Below are 17,462 nucleotides of genomic sequence, written 5' to 3'. Positions count from 1 at the left end.
TGTTGGGAATCGCAAGTGGGATATTATAATATCATTTATTGATGTATTTATGGTTGTTGAGTATGATTCTAGAAAGCTATGGCAATCTGAAGTAAGAAATTTTATTATATGGAACCAAACTGTCAAACAGAACAGCTGATCATCCTACAGCATCCAATTCTGAGGAGGAGCGGAAGGTGGACAATTTTAACAGATGCATGTTTGTAGTCAAAAAGGTATGTACTGTCTAAATAGAAATGAATCTGCTATGCACCCTACTCCACTGAAAACAGCAATCCATGTTGCTTTACCTACTTGTAATAACGCACCCTTTAAAAAGCAAAATAAATTCTTGCTGTCATAGCTTGCACCTGAGAAGGAAGGTTTTATTTTGGCCTGGAGAGACCAAAAAGAGATTCCATTACAGGAAGCCAGGCAGACTGTTCCAACCAAGCTGTGTTGCAATATACAACAACAGCTATCTCCTTCCACTGTAAATCTCTGCCATTCCTTCCTTACATTTGTATATTTAAAACAAGCAACAACAACAAAAAAGTCTCAAGAAGTGTTCTTGCCAGTGAAGCATAGAGCTGGAGACCATGCAGGACAAAACATACTTTATTGTACTGCAACATCAAAAATACATGTAGAGTACATCAAGGACTGCCAATCACAAGTTGCCAGTTAAGTTACTAAAATAATCGGGAACTACTGAAATCAATAGTAAAGTTTACTCATCTGAGGCACAAGTACACTATTGTTTAAGTATCCTGATTTGACTTAGCTCCAGTACACAAATCTACATGTTGCCCCTCTAAGTTGCATATTAGAGCTACTTATCAAGCTAAGAGGGGTGCCCAAACTACAGCTCAATGGCCAGAATGCCACATGTGGAGTGCAAGATACAACTCCTCATCCAGTCTGCAAGTTATATATGGGAGGCATGGCTCATGGAACAGTATTCCTAAAGGCACTTGCAAAGGCAACCCCTCGCCCCAGCCTGTGCAAGTGTGGTTAGGACTGAAGTAAGGACCACTGATCCTCCAGATATATGGATGCTTTATTTGCATTCCTTGCTCAGTGGCAGAACTTAACAGGTGCTATCTGATTGCTGAGGATCAATTACAGTAAGGCAAAAACCTTGTCTAGGAAGTAACTTGTACTGACAAGGAGAGTACAAAATTGTGATTAATATTTTTAAGATGCAGGTCTTGGACTTCCAAGAAATGTAGCTTGGCAGGCCATGCTGGCAGCAACATTTGGGCACCCCTGAGTAAAGAGTCTACAGAAAGGTTTTTCGGGTGAGCAAGATCCAGTATTGCAACACAAGTAACTGCTACAGGAAGCACCAGATAACCTGTGACTAAGTACAGCCAGATGAACTTCTGCTGGTGAAAGCAGTAAAGGTGCAGCACCACAATGGAAAGATGCAACTAAGAGTAAGAGCTTTGATATCAGAAGCAGCATTTGAAGACAAGTTGTTAGCCATTTAAACAGATTTAGATCAGATGCCTAGTTGTATGCACGGCTGTACATGCTGGCATGCCCTTCTTCCTTATAGTTAGGTTTCTAATGCAAAGCTATGGATTAAAAAGGAGGGAAATTCTCAGATTAGGAGTTGCAACTTTTCTATTTAAGGAAGTCAGCCAAGAAACAAACAAATAAACAAAACAAAAAAAGCTGCAGCAACTGTTCAAGTCCCACCCATCACTACCTACATAGTTCTGAAGCAACACAAGACTGGACAGCCATTTGTCTATATAATTGGGTAAGTTACATCAGGAAACTGAGAAGACAAGCAGTTTTGCCCTATTAAAAAAAAAAGTCAACACCAGCCTTATGGTGGAAGGGGTGCTTAGGTAAATGAGGAATGAAAAAAAAATTGGGTTACAAAAAAATAATAAGGTACAGACAAGCACAGGCTCTGTACTACCAATGAACCCCAACAAGAATATGAATCAACGGCCAGCACAAACTGGACTAAACACTGAACCTTTAGCACTCATCATAAATTCGGACCTCTTAAGCCAGCAGATCAGGTGAAAAGTCTGGCTAAAATCGAATTAAAACGAAGGACAAAAAATTGAAATAAATTAAAAGATTGCTACACTTAAAATTTTCCTTTTGATGTAACAGGTTTTGCAAGCTAAAATCCAACTGTATTCTCTCAAATGAAAGAAATATTCCAAATTGCTTTCAGAGGATTTGTAACTTCAAATGCTTACATATTTGAGATTTTAAGAGAAAAAGCAAAGTTACAGCATCCATTCAACATTCCCTATGAACTGAAAGGGATAAAAAAGGAGAAAGAAATAAAGGAAAGTTCCATCTGAAATTCTCTCACAATCTTTCCCACTCTCTAGTTCATGAATCCAACGCTGATGCTAAGGTGACAGTGTATGTAAGTATATTTTTTGTTGTTGAATTTTCTCTTTTTAAAGTTTCAACAGAGAAAGCCTGGAGACAACTGAGATGTTCATTCATGAGTTATCAGATGGAACATGCTCCTCAAACCCCTCGCTCTCTCGGACTAGAGCTCTTTCCAAGATAACACGGCCCTCCTTATACCGCTGGCTGTCTTCAGTGGCAAATTCATAGATCCAGCCTAGCTTGCTGTTGCAGTTCTTGCAGCTCACATCACGAACCATGTGGCGTCCAGTGAGCATGACCCGATCCTGGACTTCACTGTACTGCAGATTTACTACCTGTAGCAGATAGAAGGGATAGAAAGAATTTGAGATGTAGTTAATCTACAGATGAATTGCTTAGAGCCTTTATCTCTAACTGCAGGGACACATTAACAGTAATGACCTTCCTGTGAAAGAAGCACTCTGGCTGCATCCAGACCAGTACACCTGCTGCCAAAGCTGACAGTGCCAGGTTTTGAAACTGCCCCAGTCTAATACAGCAAACCACTGATTTGGGGGAAATTTGAAAGGAGCTCTACAAAGAAAAAAGTAGACAACACTCAGTATATTATATTAATTAATTCATTAATACAGCTGCCTAGTGTTTTATAATGAACTATGGATTATAGGCCTCTGATAATCCCTCTCACCAGTTGGTTCCCTATAAATGTGACTTTGATTTTCAGACGATGATAAGAGTATTTCACAAGTTGGCTTTGCTTACTTTCTTGTTTCCAGTGCTTCGGCATTTATTACTTTCCCATTTCAAATCTGGAACTGAGGGCTGACTTTTTCCCAGAAAGGTCCAGCTACACATTTTGTTAACCACTTAGCATGCAGTCTACAACCTCAGCCACTGCTAACATCACATTGTTCTCCAGCGTGCAATTCTGTTTCACCATAACAGGCACTGCAGGAACAGGGTGTGGTGGCACTTAAGGAGTTGCAGGTCTCTTTAACTAACCTTGTTAAATAGGAAGGCTCGACCAGTAGCCCCTGTGAAGCGAGTAGATATGAGTTCTGAGCGGTTGGTCAAGATTGTGTCACAATTTGCACAGGAAAACAGGCGAGTACCACCAATATGATCCAAGAAAATCCGGCCCATTTTTAAAGAATGCTACAGCCCTAAAAGGAGAGAGAAAGAGCAAAGCTGAAAATGCCACCATTTTATGTCAACACCTTTAAAAAAAGCTGGGATGGAATACATGTTTTTATGTTAGAGATTTCCAGTAAGAGCTGTTGAGTAAATATCCAGCAGTGCCACATTCAGAATACAGAATCTGTGTATTCTCCTCTCCACACACACACACACACACACCCCTGATAGAAAAGCAGTGGGGAGCAAAATCAATTTTGTGCAGCAGCCCCTTATCCCAGCTAATCCTCTGCTGAAACTTGCAGCAACCAAAATTGCTTTTCTTTGACAAGGAGTCAGAATATTGTCACATGTGACTGGTTATAACAGAGCAAGAAATGGGACAGAAGGCCTTCTCCATTATCTCTGTTGAGAAGCCTGCAACTTTTGGCTCCTGCTTGCCTTGAACAATTTCCATTCTAATTTATCATTTCAAGAACTCTAAGAACTAATGTCCATTTGCTTTTTCTTCTCCCCTTTCAATCCTTTTTCCTTCTTGCCTTTTAGATTGTAAGCCTGAGGACAGGGACTGTTCTACTACTGAACTTTGCAAGCTATTCTGGGAGCCTTTTTAACTGAAGAGCAGGGTAAAAATCCTTTAAATATCTAGTTTGGCCCATAGGGTCTGTGCCAAGTATAGCAAACAGAGATGCTGAAAGAAGACTATGGATGGACCCAAGGATAAAGAGTAGCTGGGGAAAAGGCTATGTTGTAATGATATAGAATATGGCTGCATGCAAAGTCCCAGGTTTAATCCCTGGTATCAAGTTGTCAGGGACTAGTTGGATGCAGAGGAATGGTTGGAGGAACCAGCTGAATCTCCTCCTGTGTATGACTAACACTGGATATCATCCATTACTGGCTTAAAATGGAACACAATAAATTTATGTGAAAGCAAGCTTCTCTGACCACCATATTGGCTATAGCCAGGGATGGGGTGCCTATAAACATATAACCATACATCCTAAATGCATATTATAAAACAACAAATACTACTAATGGCTCACAAGAATGATGCAAGCTGAACAAAAAGCCATCAAAACCCACCCAGAAGAAGTGATTAACCGGGGCATAAAAGAAAAGAGACAGTGCGCTAGAGAGAAGAGAAATCCAAGCGCACTGTGACTTTCCTTTTGTTTTATATTGTCACTTCTGTTCTTGTGTGGGCTATATGTAGAATTTGGATAAACAACCTATTATTAAAATGAACAATTTGAGAACAAAGATCTGAGTATTCATGCTAGGGACTAAATTTAGAAAATCATAGCCTCAGGGCAACCAATCATTAAACTTTTCAACATTTTCTTCCTTTTATACAGATCCTTTTTTCCATGAATTGAAATGGGTTCAAGTACTTAAGTTATTCTTGAAACTGGTGCCACCACTCATTCTAACTGGGCATTCCTTTTTCTTTACTGCTGTAAGGAAATTCCTACCACTACTTGAATAGGTTTAAACAAGAAGTTAGCATTGACTACATGTAATTATTGTGCTCAATTAAAAGGCTAGTTTACACCCTATCCCCCCCATGCTGATATTTATATTCTAAATCTGGCACCACTTTCTAATGAGCTGGTGCAAATTTTAAAGGCACTTAACTTTTTCAGATTAGGAAGCAAAGATCTAAATACATGAACATACTAGAAGGTAAATCTAAGTAAAGGAACCTTAGGTCACAATGCTGGGAAATACCTCTCTGCCCAAGATCCTGGGAAGCCACAGCCAGATAGAGAAGACATTAGATGGCTAGACAATGCAGCAAGCCTAATTAAGGTATTTTCCCTTTCAAGAAGCCTAATGCATTGTCCCAGAACATTGGAGAATCCAAATCCAGCCATCTTACTAGTGACAAAGGCACTCCCCTGAATAGAACAATCAAGTGTTCAAAATTACCCAGGTGCATTTTGCACCTGCCTATCGAGCACTTACAACCAAGTGAAGATGCCTGGGTGCCAGGATGGTGCCTGACAATCTTCACCATCTGGAGGTACATGCCTGGGGATCATTGGATCTGGACTGTTTTCAGACACCAATACCCCAAAATGGCAACTAGACATTCCATTTTGGTGACTGTAACCTTAGTTTAAGGAGCTATTTGGCATCTTGCTAATATATCTGAGTTTCTAACACTGAGAACAATCTCATACTGTTACCCACCCTTCTATGGCCAGAGTACTGGTGTAATAAGTTACTCAACTATTGCTTGGAAGTTTGAGAACATCCACTACAATAACCTGGATTCTGTTACTCTGCCTTTTCTACCCAATGTCACTAAAACTCCCCAAATGCAGATGTATAAGAAGATGATTCAAAATAATTTTTTAACATCATGTTCCTGCCATAAAGACTTCTGCTTTTCTGGTCCCATGGGAAAAACAAAGACAACAGCAACGCTTGAGACAGTATAATTTACTGAAGTGTCCAGGATACTGGCTGTACAGTATTCTACTTTCCTGCAAAATGGAAACCTAGAAGACCCAGGCGTCCTTGCAAGCAGCATGCACGTGCAGGTTTTACTTATGACTGAGATGCTTTCCTTCCCACATTCTTATAGACACCATTCAACAGCGCATTACAACTCTCATGCTTGTTTTAGATAAAGTCATCTGATTATTTTTAAAAAATAGTTAAGCAAATAATGGATATTTTACACTCATATTTGTTCAATTTACACAATATTCAAATTTCTAAAATGAGCTCTTCTACACTTAAATGCCACCAATATACATAACTGTTTGGAAACTTCTACATGTAAAGTGCACTGAATTCACTAGATGTCAATGGAAATGATGTACTACAACTATTTTCATAGGGTTTGGAGATGGCAACTTATATGTAAAAACACTAAGCACTCATTTTAAAATCTCACAAAATTGCTTCCCAGTTATTAACATTATCTGTCTTTGATGAGAAAATGAAACAGATAATCAGAGTTAACTCTAACAACAAAGAATTCAAAATTAAATATAGTCACAAGTTTCTAAACAGCCCCTTGCATGGTATACAGCTGACTCAACTAATATGGGGGTTATGTTTCCAGGGATAGTGTATAAGGCCAAAATCATGTACAGTGGTACCTCAGTTCCCGAACAGCTTAGTTGACAAACAAATCGGCTCCCAAATGCCACAAATCCAGAAGTAAGTGTTATGGTTTGTGAATGTTTTTCAGAAGTCGAACATCCGTTTCGGCTGTTGGCATTGTTTCTGGGGCCAATCAGCCAATCAGAAGCCACGCCTTGCGCACCTACCCCTCTGGCTCTCCAGGCTTCAGCGAAAGCAACGCGTAGCCTCCAGAGCGCGGAGGGAGCCTGCATTCGCTCCATAGGACGCACAAACATTTCCCCTTAATTTTTGGAGGGGAAAAAGTGTGTCCTATAGAGCGAAAAATATGGTAATTCGTTCTGGAGGTCTGTACTTAACCTGAAACTGTTCTTAACCTGAAGCACTGCTTTAGCTAATGGGGCCTCCTGCTGCCGCTGCTGGAGCACAATTTCTGCTCTCATCCTGAAGCAAAGTTCTTAACCCGGGGTACTATTTCTGGGTTAGCGGAGTCTGTAACCTGAAGCGTCTGTAACCCGAGGTACGACTGTAAGTACAGTTGTTTGTGGAGTATCAGAGTCCAGATCCAGAATAAGATGAAAAATGTTTTTCTGTAAATAAAATACATTGGTTGTATGTGTCCTTTAAGTACCATTTCAAAAGACGCATGCATGAGATAACTTGCAACTTATTTAAGCTATGGGAGCTCTAATGTAGGGTTTCCCCTACTTAGGAATTCTAAGAACTCTGGGAAATCCTTAACACGGAGCACTGACTTTCTATAATTTTGTTATCATTGAGGTTATTGTCTTACATGTAGGCTTCCCATGGTCCACAGGTTCCTGAGTTCAGAAAAAATAAAGGCAATTCCTTTCCCATTTCCCTTACCTTTTTTCATCCATTATGGAATAATAAGTCTGCACAAGTCACTTCACAGGAAGTCTCCCACCCAGACACCGATCACATCTAGAGGTGCAGCAAAGTGATTGCATCTTGTGCCTTCAGAGAATGCCCTGGCCACGTATGAGGGTACAAAACAGTGGTATACATGTTTCCTCTTCCTCTTGATATCATGGGAGAAGAGCTACTTGCAATGTGGTATTTCATACTGGTACTATATACTGGCATAGAGAAGTAAGAGACTGATAATAAAAAATAGGTAGTATCTGATTCATATTTCACACCTTCCACTACCTCATGACAAACCTCCTCTGCCTCACATATAGGATTGCTGTAAGGAGAATCAAAATAAAGTGCTTCAAACACTTTACTGTTACTTAGGTAACTTTATATGATGCTTTCAGTATGTTTGCAAAATGTACCTTGTTGCACAACAGTAAGCTGAACAACATGAGGTAAACTCTGTTTGAACCAGCCATTGATTTCAATGAGATGCTGAGTACTAAATGTTATCAACACTACATCCTAAATTATTTTTTTTAAGTTTGAGCTCAAGGTAATATATATAAAATAAAGCCCCTAAATATCCATAATTATATGGTGACCCTAAAGACATTTTAGAAGGTGATACATCACCAGGAAGGGGAGGTAGGAAGGATCTGAAAAAGAATTAAATCACTATTCAACAGTTAAATAAAAAAAATCCATCCTTTCTAAAGAATGCAGATATCATTATGAGTCATTTACAACCATACTTGGGGATAAAGAACTAAAACATTAGAAGGGAAGGAAAGCAGAGCCTGTTCCGCTCTGATAATGTTTTAATCACTTGGGCAGCTGCTCTGTTTGGTAGACAGTAAAGCGAGACGACAGCAGTAACAGCAGCAGCACCCCCACTGCAGCAGGATCCACCTCTCTCAACAGCCACTGCAGAGCACCGCAAGAGGAGTGTGTTTCTGCCACCTCCCCCAGAAGACCCAGAACATACAGTCCTGCTCTTATTATCCAAAACAGTAATTACACACAAAGAAGGTGGTGGAGGAAGGGAGCGCACCCTGATTCTGGTCATATGGCGTACGACATCCAATCAGCAAAGGTTCTGCCCATGTCTGGTTTGAGAATGAGACTTTCCCAGAAGCACAGGCGATTTGACAACAAATAAGAGGAAACAGCTGACAAGGGAGACCTGTGGGCCCCAAGTCACTGGTACCACACCGTCAGAAAAGCAAATCAACAGTCTCTCCCCCCCAAAAAAACTTCCTATCAACACTCTGCTCTGGGAAATACTGATCTCACTCATTCGTAAATTATGGGAAGAACGCTGAGGCTGCTTATAGGATTATAAATCAAGGAAGTGACCATACTAATCCAAAACTAGAGCTTTTGGAACAACGAAGTGACGGGGGCACTAATAATTCTGAGCAGGTGTCCTCCTGGAATTGAAAAGCAAGGTGCCAATATCTGTTTAAGGCAAAACGAGAGAAAAAAGTTATTGTCCCTGGCCTGTTTTGGATCACAGAATAATGCAGCCAGGGTAGGGGGAAAGAAGCAAAGCAGGAAAAGACCGGAAGCAGAGCCTGACCTGTTTTCCAACATATGTAATTTACAGTTGTTAAGTGTTTGAGGCTATAGTAATTGATCTATTTGTGAACATCTCAAACAGACCCGGCCGTCCAGACACGAAAAAGCAGCTTTTCAAGGTGGTAAAGAAAGGGGCAAGAAGAAAACAAAGAAAGCAGACTTTTTAACACGACAAAGAACTTGCTAGTCATGCAACAGCTACAAGAAGACAGTAACAGCAGCGGAACAAGGCCCCCAGGACACTTCACTGTTTTTGGTTGACGTTAGGGATCCATTGGTGGCGAGAGGAAAAGAAAAAGAGAGAGAGAAAGAGCTTACAGTTTGTACGCGGCTGAGGCTGCACAAAGGGCGTTGTGTTGTTGTTGTCGACGTTGTTGTTGCGGCCGACGTTGCCTTTTGCGCTCTCGGGGAGGGACAGGGCTGGCGGAGGAGGAGGCTGGGCCGCCCAAGCTCCAGCAGGAGGGCTTGTTATTGCGCTCGAGGATGTGGAGGAGGATGAGGAGTTGGCGGCGGGGGGGGGGGGGCGGCGGCCGCCGCGGGATGATGCAAAGGGACAAGGGGGGGAGAGGAGGGCGAGGACGTTATTGTGACAAGGCGAAGGAGGGGCCTGGTTTGGGGGGGAGGGGAGGCTGTTATTGTTTATTCCTCAAGCGAAGTAAGGAGGGGGGAGGGGAGCGTTTTGCGCGTGGGTTAAGAAAACACGCAGGGAAAACACCACACCAACACGCACAAGGGTCTTCGCCGAAGCAGGGAGGGGGGTGAGACGGGAAGGAAGCAGCCAGGCAGCCCCCACCTCCTCAGCGACCCGCCGCCCCGACCGACCTCCTCCCCCCCCCCCCCCGGCGCGAGCAACAGCCGTTACCTGCGGGCGGACGCAGCGACTGACTGGCCACGCGACGGCCTCAACCAACTGACCGACTGTGGGGGGGTGGGTGTCGCGTCTCTTTCCCCTGCCGCTGCTTAGACAGCGCCGGCCTATCTCTCTCTCTCTCTCTTTCTCAACTCAGCTGGCTGGGTGAGACTCACTCTCCGGCCCTTCTCCTCCGCCCCTGGCTCCGCCTCTTCCCCGCTCGAAGCCACGCCCCACCCCAACGGCACCTCGCCTCCGCCGCCATGCTGGCTCGGTGGCCACGCCCCTCCCGGCACGTGCCACGCCTCCCAGCTCTCCTCCTTGCCGGCGGCGCGCGGACACCGAGGTGGGGCGCAAAGCGGGAGAGAGGCGGGGCTTCCTTAAAGAGCCAGGCGCCGCGCAGCTTAATGCCTTTATTTGGTCTCTGTTGGCGACGCTTAGAGGCCGCCGGCGCTATAATGTGGCTTAGTTTGGGGTGCTTGTTTTTGCTTTTGCTGAGCCCAGGTACTGGTCGTTTATTTGCCTCAGAACCTTGACTTAAGTGTTACCTGATACCTGTAGGAGCGCTTGGCTCAGACTAAACCCAGTGCGCAGTCTCCGCCCTGGAAATGAGTCTTTAAAGCTGATTTTATGGCTTGCAATCAGCACCAGCTTCGTTTTTGTATTTTCCCCCGCACCCCCAACCGCCAGCCTTGCACAGAGGTGGCTAGCCATCTCTGAAGGCCAAAAAATGGCGACACAATCCTGTGTACACTAGTGTAAAGTGATTCAAGGAGGTGCAAAAATATATATCTTAATTTCACATATAAAGTCATGGGCTATTATTAGGGAGCTGCCTGGGGTGCAGACCTTAAAAGGAAGCAGTACTGACCTTTGGTGGGCAGTTTTATACAGATTAGCTTTTGCTATACAGTATCTTCTAAATTCCTGATATTTTACTTTTATATTTTGAACGCAGTACAGTATCTCAAAGCTCAAACTTGTTTTTTAAAAAATACATATGTTCAGCAATGCTGCAAAAGAGACTAGTTGTCTTGGCAACAAGATCCATTGGACATGCCCAAGCATCAGCCCTTTTAAGAGACTTGAATTTTAACATCACATCTCAGGACATTATTCAAAATGATTTGTGTGCTAAAGCATTTTCTTTTGTATTTGAGGATTTTTACTTATTCTTGTGATTTAAAATAAATGTAGCAGTTTCAACTTTTGTGCTTTTCAAGTTTTATACAAGACATCTGTTTTCAAAAGCTGAAGTTAGCAATTTTTACCTTGGTTTCTTTCTGTCTCCTTGCTGCCTGTTGCTAGGTGCTCTGCAGTTCCCTCTGGTGTCACATTTTAATAATGCATTAAGAATCCCTGAGTTGTGGATGCAGTGGAACCCATAATTTCTGGAATTGGTAGAATAATATTCAAGATTTGGTTAAAACTGTGCCAAACACTGCGGGGTTAAGTTTAGGATAATCCTTTATTGGCGGACCTGCATACCCATCCAGGGGAATATTTACCTCTTAAAGCAAATTTCCAGGTGGCTTGGGCTCCTGGCAAGTGGGTGATCACACCCAAAAAGCTATTGTGGAAAAAAAGCCAAAGTTAGCCCACCTTGACATAGTTGACTAGGGACAAGCCATTAAGAAACAAAGGCCAGTCATTAACCCATCAGTAGAAACCATCGACAAGGTGGAAGATTGGATTACTACAGTGATACCTCGGGTTAAGAATTTAATTCATTCTGGAGGTCTGTTTTTAACCTGAAAATGTTCTTAACCTGAGGTACCACTTTAGGTAATGGGGCCTCCAGCTGCTGCCGTGCCGCAGGAGCACAATTTCTGTTCTCATCCTGAAGCAAAGTTCTTAACCCAAGGTACTATTTCTGGGTTAGCGGAGTCTGTAACCTGAAGCGTCTGTAACCCGAGGTACCACTGTACTCCTATCATCCCTTCCCATTGGCCATTCAGGCTGGGTCTGATGCTAATTATAGTCCAAAAACATCTGCAGAGCTCCATGTTGGCCACCTCTGGTTTATGCTGTTTAACAATCTGTTGGCTATCACAAGACGCTTTGATCCTTGAAGTGTATTGTTGATTCTTTTGTACTGATGTTTCACTGTTTTTTCTCTGTAACTGATTTTTCAAAGTGGTGGACGTATATTTTGATGCACCAGGGTTGTTTATTTTGAACTTACTAAGCTTTGTTACAAATGCTGTATATTTTTATGCTTGCGTTTCTTTTGCCACCTTGGGTCAACTCAGCCCAGAAAGGCAGGTTATAAATGTTTAAATAAATGCATGTGAATAAACAGATTCACTTTTTAAATGTTATTTTATGTTCTTACCTCCACCTCCATTGGAAACTCACTTAGCAAAAACTTTCCTGGATGTCCCTTTCTTATCTCAATCGTCTGGAACATTGCTGTAAACCTTGAGAGGCTGTCCTATTAACTTCCTGTGACGCCAGAGAATATAAGTGGCTGAATCTACCTTGTAATTAACTGATATGGATGAACCCATGTTACTGTGCCTCCAGTTATACATAGATAGGAGCTTTATTGTTCCTAGAGTGGGAGACAGATGGAGGCAAGAGCTACAGTATGTATACTGATCAGCAAAATCAGGTACAAAAGCCTGAGGCAACTCTGCCCTACCCTTGGACAGTTTCCACACATATTGATGAAAAGTAGGCTTGTTTTTTTAAGGAAGGGGCTGATGTGGCACAAAGAGTACTGAGAGCACTCTCACAATGGGAGGAGATAATTAGGTTCTTATTCATAAGCAATATTCTTCCATTCCTGTCAACACGATTCTAAGGCTACTCACTGAACTGCCCTGAAAAAGCTAATTAATCTTCCTGTGTCTTCCTTTTCCAGAACTATTCCAATGCTGCTTATCGCAGTGGTTGGGGAAAAAAATGCTGTGAGGTAGGACTAAATCTCTTACTATGGCCTTGTTCACGGTATAGCTCAGACTGCAAACACTCTTTGGTAATGAAAACACAGACCAAACAAAGTCTCTAACTTTTCTTCTGGCAGGGCTCATCTGCTTTTAACAGTTTAGGTTTCCAATATCAGCTTGAAGTTGCTCTATAGTAACTATTCTTGTAAACTCCCAACAACTTAAAATGCCGCTCATTCTTTCAAGACGATGTTGTACATTTAGGAGCATCATTTTGAATTGATGGATGGTGAGTAATAGGTAATAAAGAGGTGAGATGCAATGTCAGGGATTTTTTCTGTATAGAGGAGGTATTTTTGATTAAGAGGTTTTGAATGTCAGCTAAGTTTTTTTTAAAAAAAAATGTTAAGCAAGGGTTGTACCCATATGCATTTCTCTTTTAACAAATTACTTCTATATTGATGTTTAGGTGTCTACACTCAATATGCCACCAAATTTGGAAAACTCAGCAGTGGACAGAGGATTGGAGAAGATCAGTCTACATCCCAATTCCAAAGAAGGGCAGTGCCAAAGAATGTTCCAACTACCGCACAATTGCACTCATTTCACACGCTAGCAAGGTTATGCTTAAAATTCTACAAGGCAGGCTTAAGCAGTATGTGGACCGAGAACTCCCATAAGTGCAAGCTGGATTTAGAAGAGGCAGAGGAACCAGAGACCAAATTGCAAACATGCGCTGGATTATGGAGAAAGCTAGAGAGTTCCAGAAAGACATCTGCTTCATTGACTATGCAAAAGCCTTTGACTGTGTCGACCACAGCAAACTATGGCAAGTTCTTAAAGAAATGGGAGTGCCTGATCACCTCATCTGTCTCCTGAGAAATCTCTATGTGGGACAAGAAGCTACAGTTGGAACCGGATATGGAACAACTGATTGGTTCAAAATTGGGAAAGGAGTATGACAAGGCTGTATATTGTCTCCCTGCTTATTTAACTTATATGCAGAATTCATCATGTGAAAGGCTGGGCTGGATGAATCCCTAGCCAGAATTAAGATTGCTGGAAGAAATATCAACAACCTCAGATATGCAGATGACACAACCTTGATGGCAGAAAGTGAGGAGGAATTAAAGAACATTTTAATGAGGGTGAAAGAGGAGAGCGCAAAATATGGTTTGAAGCTCATCATCAAAAAAACGACGATCATGGCCACTCATCCAATCACCTCCTGGCAAATAGAAGGGGAAGAAATGGAGGCAGTGAGAGATTTTAATTTCTTGGGCTCCATGATCACTGCAGATGGTGACAGCAGCCACAAAATTAAAAGACGCCTGCTTCTTGGGAGAAAAGCAATGACAAACCTAGACAGCATCTTAAAAAGCAGAGGCATCACCTTGCCAACAAAGGCCCGTATAGTTAAAGCTATGGTTTTCCCAGTAGTGATGTATGGAAGTGAGAGCTGGACCATAAAGAAGGCTGATCGCCGAAGAATTGATGTTTTTGAATTATGGTGCTGGAGGAGACTCTTGAAAGTCCCATGGACTGCAAGAAGATCAAACTATTCATTCTGAAGGAAATCAGCCCTGAGTGCTCACTGGAAGGACAGATCCTGAAGCTGAGGCTCCAATACTTTGGCCACCTCATGAGAAGAGAAGACTCCCTGGAAAAGACCTTGATGTTGGGGAAGATGGAGGGCAGAAGGAGAAGGGGACGACAGAGGATGAGATGGTTGGATAGTGTTCTCGAAGCTACCAGCATGAGTTTGACCAAACTGCGGGAGGCAGTGGAAGACAGGAGTGCCTGGCGTGCTCTGGTCCATGGGGTCACAAAGAGTCAGACACGACTAAACAACAACACATAGTCATTTAGAATGTTCTGCTATTGCTTCAGCTGAACCAGCCAGAGCACGATGTGGAGGACATGGAATAGATAGAGATATTTTTGTATGACCTTCATCTGGACTGCAGCAAGCCACCCAAGGAGTTGTAAGTTCCTGTTTTTCCATTGTTTAATCAGTTTCTTTGTTCACTGTATCAGCAAGGGGGGAATTTAGGTCATATGATTTGCTCAACTTTCATGGTGTATTTAGTCCCAAGCATTGAAAGGACCGGAGATGAATTCAACCACTCAATAATTTCTGAAGATGTAATTGATCTCTTGGTTTGATACTGAAAACGTAATATTGGAGTTTTCAAATGTAATTTTTAAGCCAACCATTTTCTCATCTGTCTTTAAATGTGATGTAGCTCGCAACGGTCACTCAACCTAATGGCAATGTTGTCTGTGTTGTAAATAAAAATATGCCCTTTTCCCTTATGGGGTATCCAAGAGCCCATATAGAGTCCTTATATAGGTTCCCTATTGGTAGGAGAAAATAACAGAGGCCAACCAGAGAATATTGAGAAGCAAAGCAGCTAGTAAGCTTGATCTTTATTGATCTGTTGCGACAGGGTACTCCCCTCACACGCAGGAGAGGAAGAGGACCCCCAAAATTGCTGTGCAAGGGCTTATAAAGACTTTTAAAATTCCATCCTGTAGATCAAGACCACCCCCAGAAACAATATGCATACATCACAGAAGGGGTGTAACCTAAGACCACCCCTCAGATACATCCCACTTACATCACAGAAATTTAAATGTTGTTTTTCTCCTGTCACAGTTTATCTCCTGTCTGGCAAGTTACTTGATTGGATTTCCTGGGGAGCCTGGCCGTTCTTTTGTAGTGGTAAAATACTTATTTCCTGGGCCAGGTCACAGGCTCACACCTTATTCAAACAGACATATCTTGTGAGGAAAGAGACAATGGGGAGGCTTTTCCAGTTTAACCTTGCAGAGAAAGGATTTGGTCAGTTTAGGAATCAAAATGGTTCCAGGTTGGTCTTCCTGTGTTGATCTATGTATGTGCAGTTATGAACATTACCATATATCTAATACCATAAAATTCCTATCACATCTGCATAGAGCCTTATATGATTATGTTCTTAACCCTCAATCTGTTGGCCTTTGATATACATAATACCTTGCAATGAAATTGCCAGTGTTTGTCAGCTTCGCCTTTGAGCCAGTGCCACCGACTGGGCTCAACCTCTTCAGCCCCGACTGGGTCAGGCGAGCTGGAAAGCACTTCCAGAGACCTTCCACGCAGGAAGCAGGTCTAAGTGCTGTGGTTTCTCAACTCAGAGCTGTGAGCACCAAACTCACTTCCAGTAGTCAGCGGAGCACAGTAGAGCATGAATCACTCGAACAACAGCTCTGTAGAATAACTTCTTTTATTCTCTACAGCTACTATACAAACTAACTACAGACTAAATGGAGACGCTGGACTGCACTGAGTGTTACAGCTGCATGAACAGTGACCTTATCTATACACAGATAACACTCAGACTCCTCCTTTGATGTCAGGCTGGAGTGGAATAAGTAATGAGAAAATCCGCCCCCTCATTTCTGAAACATCAGCAGATTATTGCAATGGGAGGGGTGAAATATCCTCAGTGTTTCCAGAGTAGCGTAAGGTGGGGATGGCCTGTTTTGTCTCCCTGACCAGCTTTATGGGTTGAGAATCATATGAACGACTGCGGAACGCAGCATAGTTCTCTTGATATGATTTAGTAGTGATGGTTTGTATGAATTTTTCTCCCATTTGGTATTTTCACAAAACTTCAGGAATAAAATCCCATTCCAGGAGGGCAAAGGCCTTGTAGGGGTGAATGCTTTTGGTGTATGTAAAGGTAAAGGTAAAGGTACCCCTGCCCTTACAGGCCAGTCTTGACAGACTCTAGGGTTGTGCGCCCATCTCACTCAAAGAGGCCGGGGGCCAGCGCTGTCCGAAGACACTTCCGGATCACGTGGCCAGCGTGACATCGCTGCTCTGGTGAGCCAGAGCTGCACACAGAAACGCTGTTTACCTTCCCGCTAGTAAGTGGTCCCTATTTATCTACTTGCACCCGGGGTGCTTTCGAACTGCTAGGTTGGCAGGCGCTGGGACCGAGCAACGGGAGATTCGAACCGCCGACCTTTCGATCGGCAAGCCCTAGGCACTGAGGCTTTTACCCACAGCGCCACCCGCGTCCCTTTTTGGTGTATGTACACAATCCCAAAAATAGGGTCACCTACATAGGCATAGCCAAGGGGAGGCAGGGGGCAGCTGCTCCCCCTAAAATCAAGTAAATGAATAAAAATATCTAACTAACTGCCCTCCAATAACATAAATCCTCTCCCCCCCCCAACATAAATCCTGGCTATGCCCATGGTCACCTATGTGATATAAAGTCTCAAAACCCTTGTACCATTTCATGAGCAGATCTTCATGGAGCCTTATGATTTAGACTGCTACAGGGTTTGGCTAGTCAGCAGCAGAGGAGATAGATGGTGCTTCATTTTCAGGCCTTTGGGCACGCTCCAGGCTGCCATTTTTTTTTGGGGGGGGGGGATACAGCCTACACTGTCCTTCATTTGCAGGCCGGTGAGTAAAGCCAGGTTGTTTTTATTGTTCACTGGGTTTATATCTGGTGCATGCATCACAGATCCTCCAGTTCAGGCAATTTTTAGAGGTGTGAGATGGGCACAGATCGATAAAGTTGGGAGGCGGATGACTCTGGCATTAAGCTGTGGCTGCTTCTCCCACATGTATGTGCCCTCCCTATTACTTGTTATTTGAGGCATAGAATCCCACAAGCACC

The 17,462-nt window shown here is 42.9% G+C and overlaps 1 protein-coding gene and 1 long non-coding RNA gene across 8 annotated transcripts; one reads left to right on the top strand and one right to left on the bottom strand.

Annotated features, from left to right (window-relative positions):
* Positions 1-581: 581 nt before the first annotated feature.
* YPEL5 (yippee like 5) lies at positions 582-10,241 on the bottom strand. Of its 7 annotated transcripts, none has more exons than XM_083434607.1 (4): positions 9,905-10,107; positions 8,797-8,922; positions 3,352-3,512; positions 582-2,684 (listed from the first exon to the last, which is right to left on the bottom strand). In XM_083434607.1, exons 3-4 carry the CDS (start codon positions 3,490-3,492, stop codon positions 2,460-2,462), a joined length of 366 nt encoding a protein of 121 aa, XP_083290733.1. In that variant the 5' UTR covers positions 3,493-3,512; positions 8,797-8,922; positions 9,905-10,107; the 3' UTR covers positions 582-2,459. The 7 variants fall into 7 exon arrangements, with proteins under 7 accessions (XP_083290733.1, XP_083290734.1, XP_083290731.1 ...); XM_083434608.1 differs by lacking the exon at positions 9,905-10,107 and adding an exon at positions 9,767-9,879; XM_083434605.1 differs by lacking the exon at positions 8,797-8,922 and having other exon boundaries at positions 9,905-10,241.
* A 92-nt stretch (positions 10,242-10,333) lies between these two features.
* Positions 10,334-11,098, top strand: LOC310674863. The gene is made up of 2 exons (XR_014509810.1): positions 10,334-10,396; positions 10,851-11,098. It is a non-coding gene; the product is annotated as an uncharacterized lncRNA (long non-coding RNA).
* The last annotated feature ends 6,364 nt before the right edge of the window (positions 11,099-17,462 follow it).

This window comes from Podarcis tiliguerta (assembly GCF_965153285.1).
Source record: "Podarcis tiliguerta genome assembly, chromosome: 3".
Classification (NCBI taxonomy): domain Eukaryota; kingdom Metazoa; phylum Chordata; class Lepidosauria; order Squamata; family Lacertidae; genus Podarcis; species Podarcis tiliguerta.
This window is presented reverse-complemented; position numbering and strand designations above follow the sequence as displayed.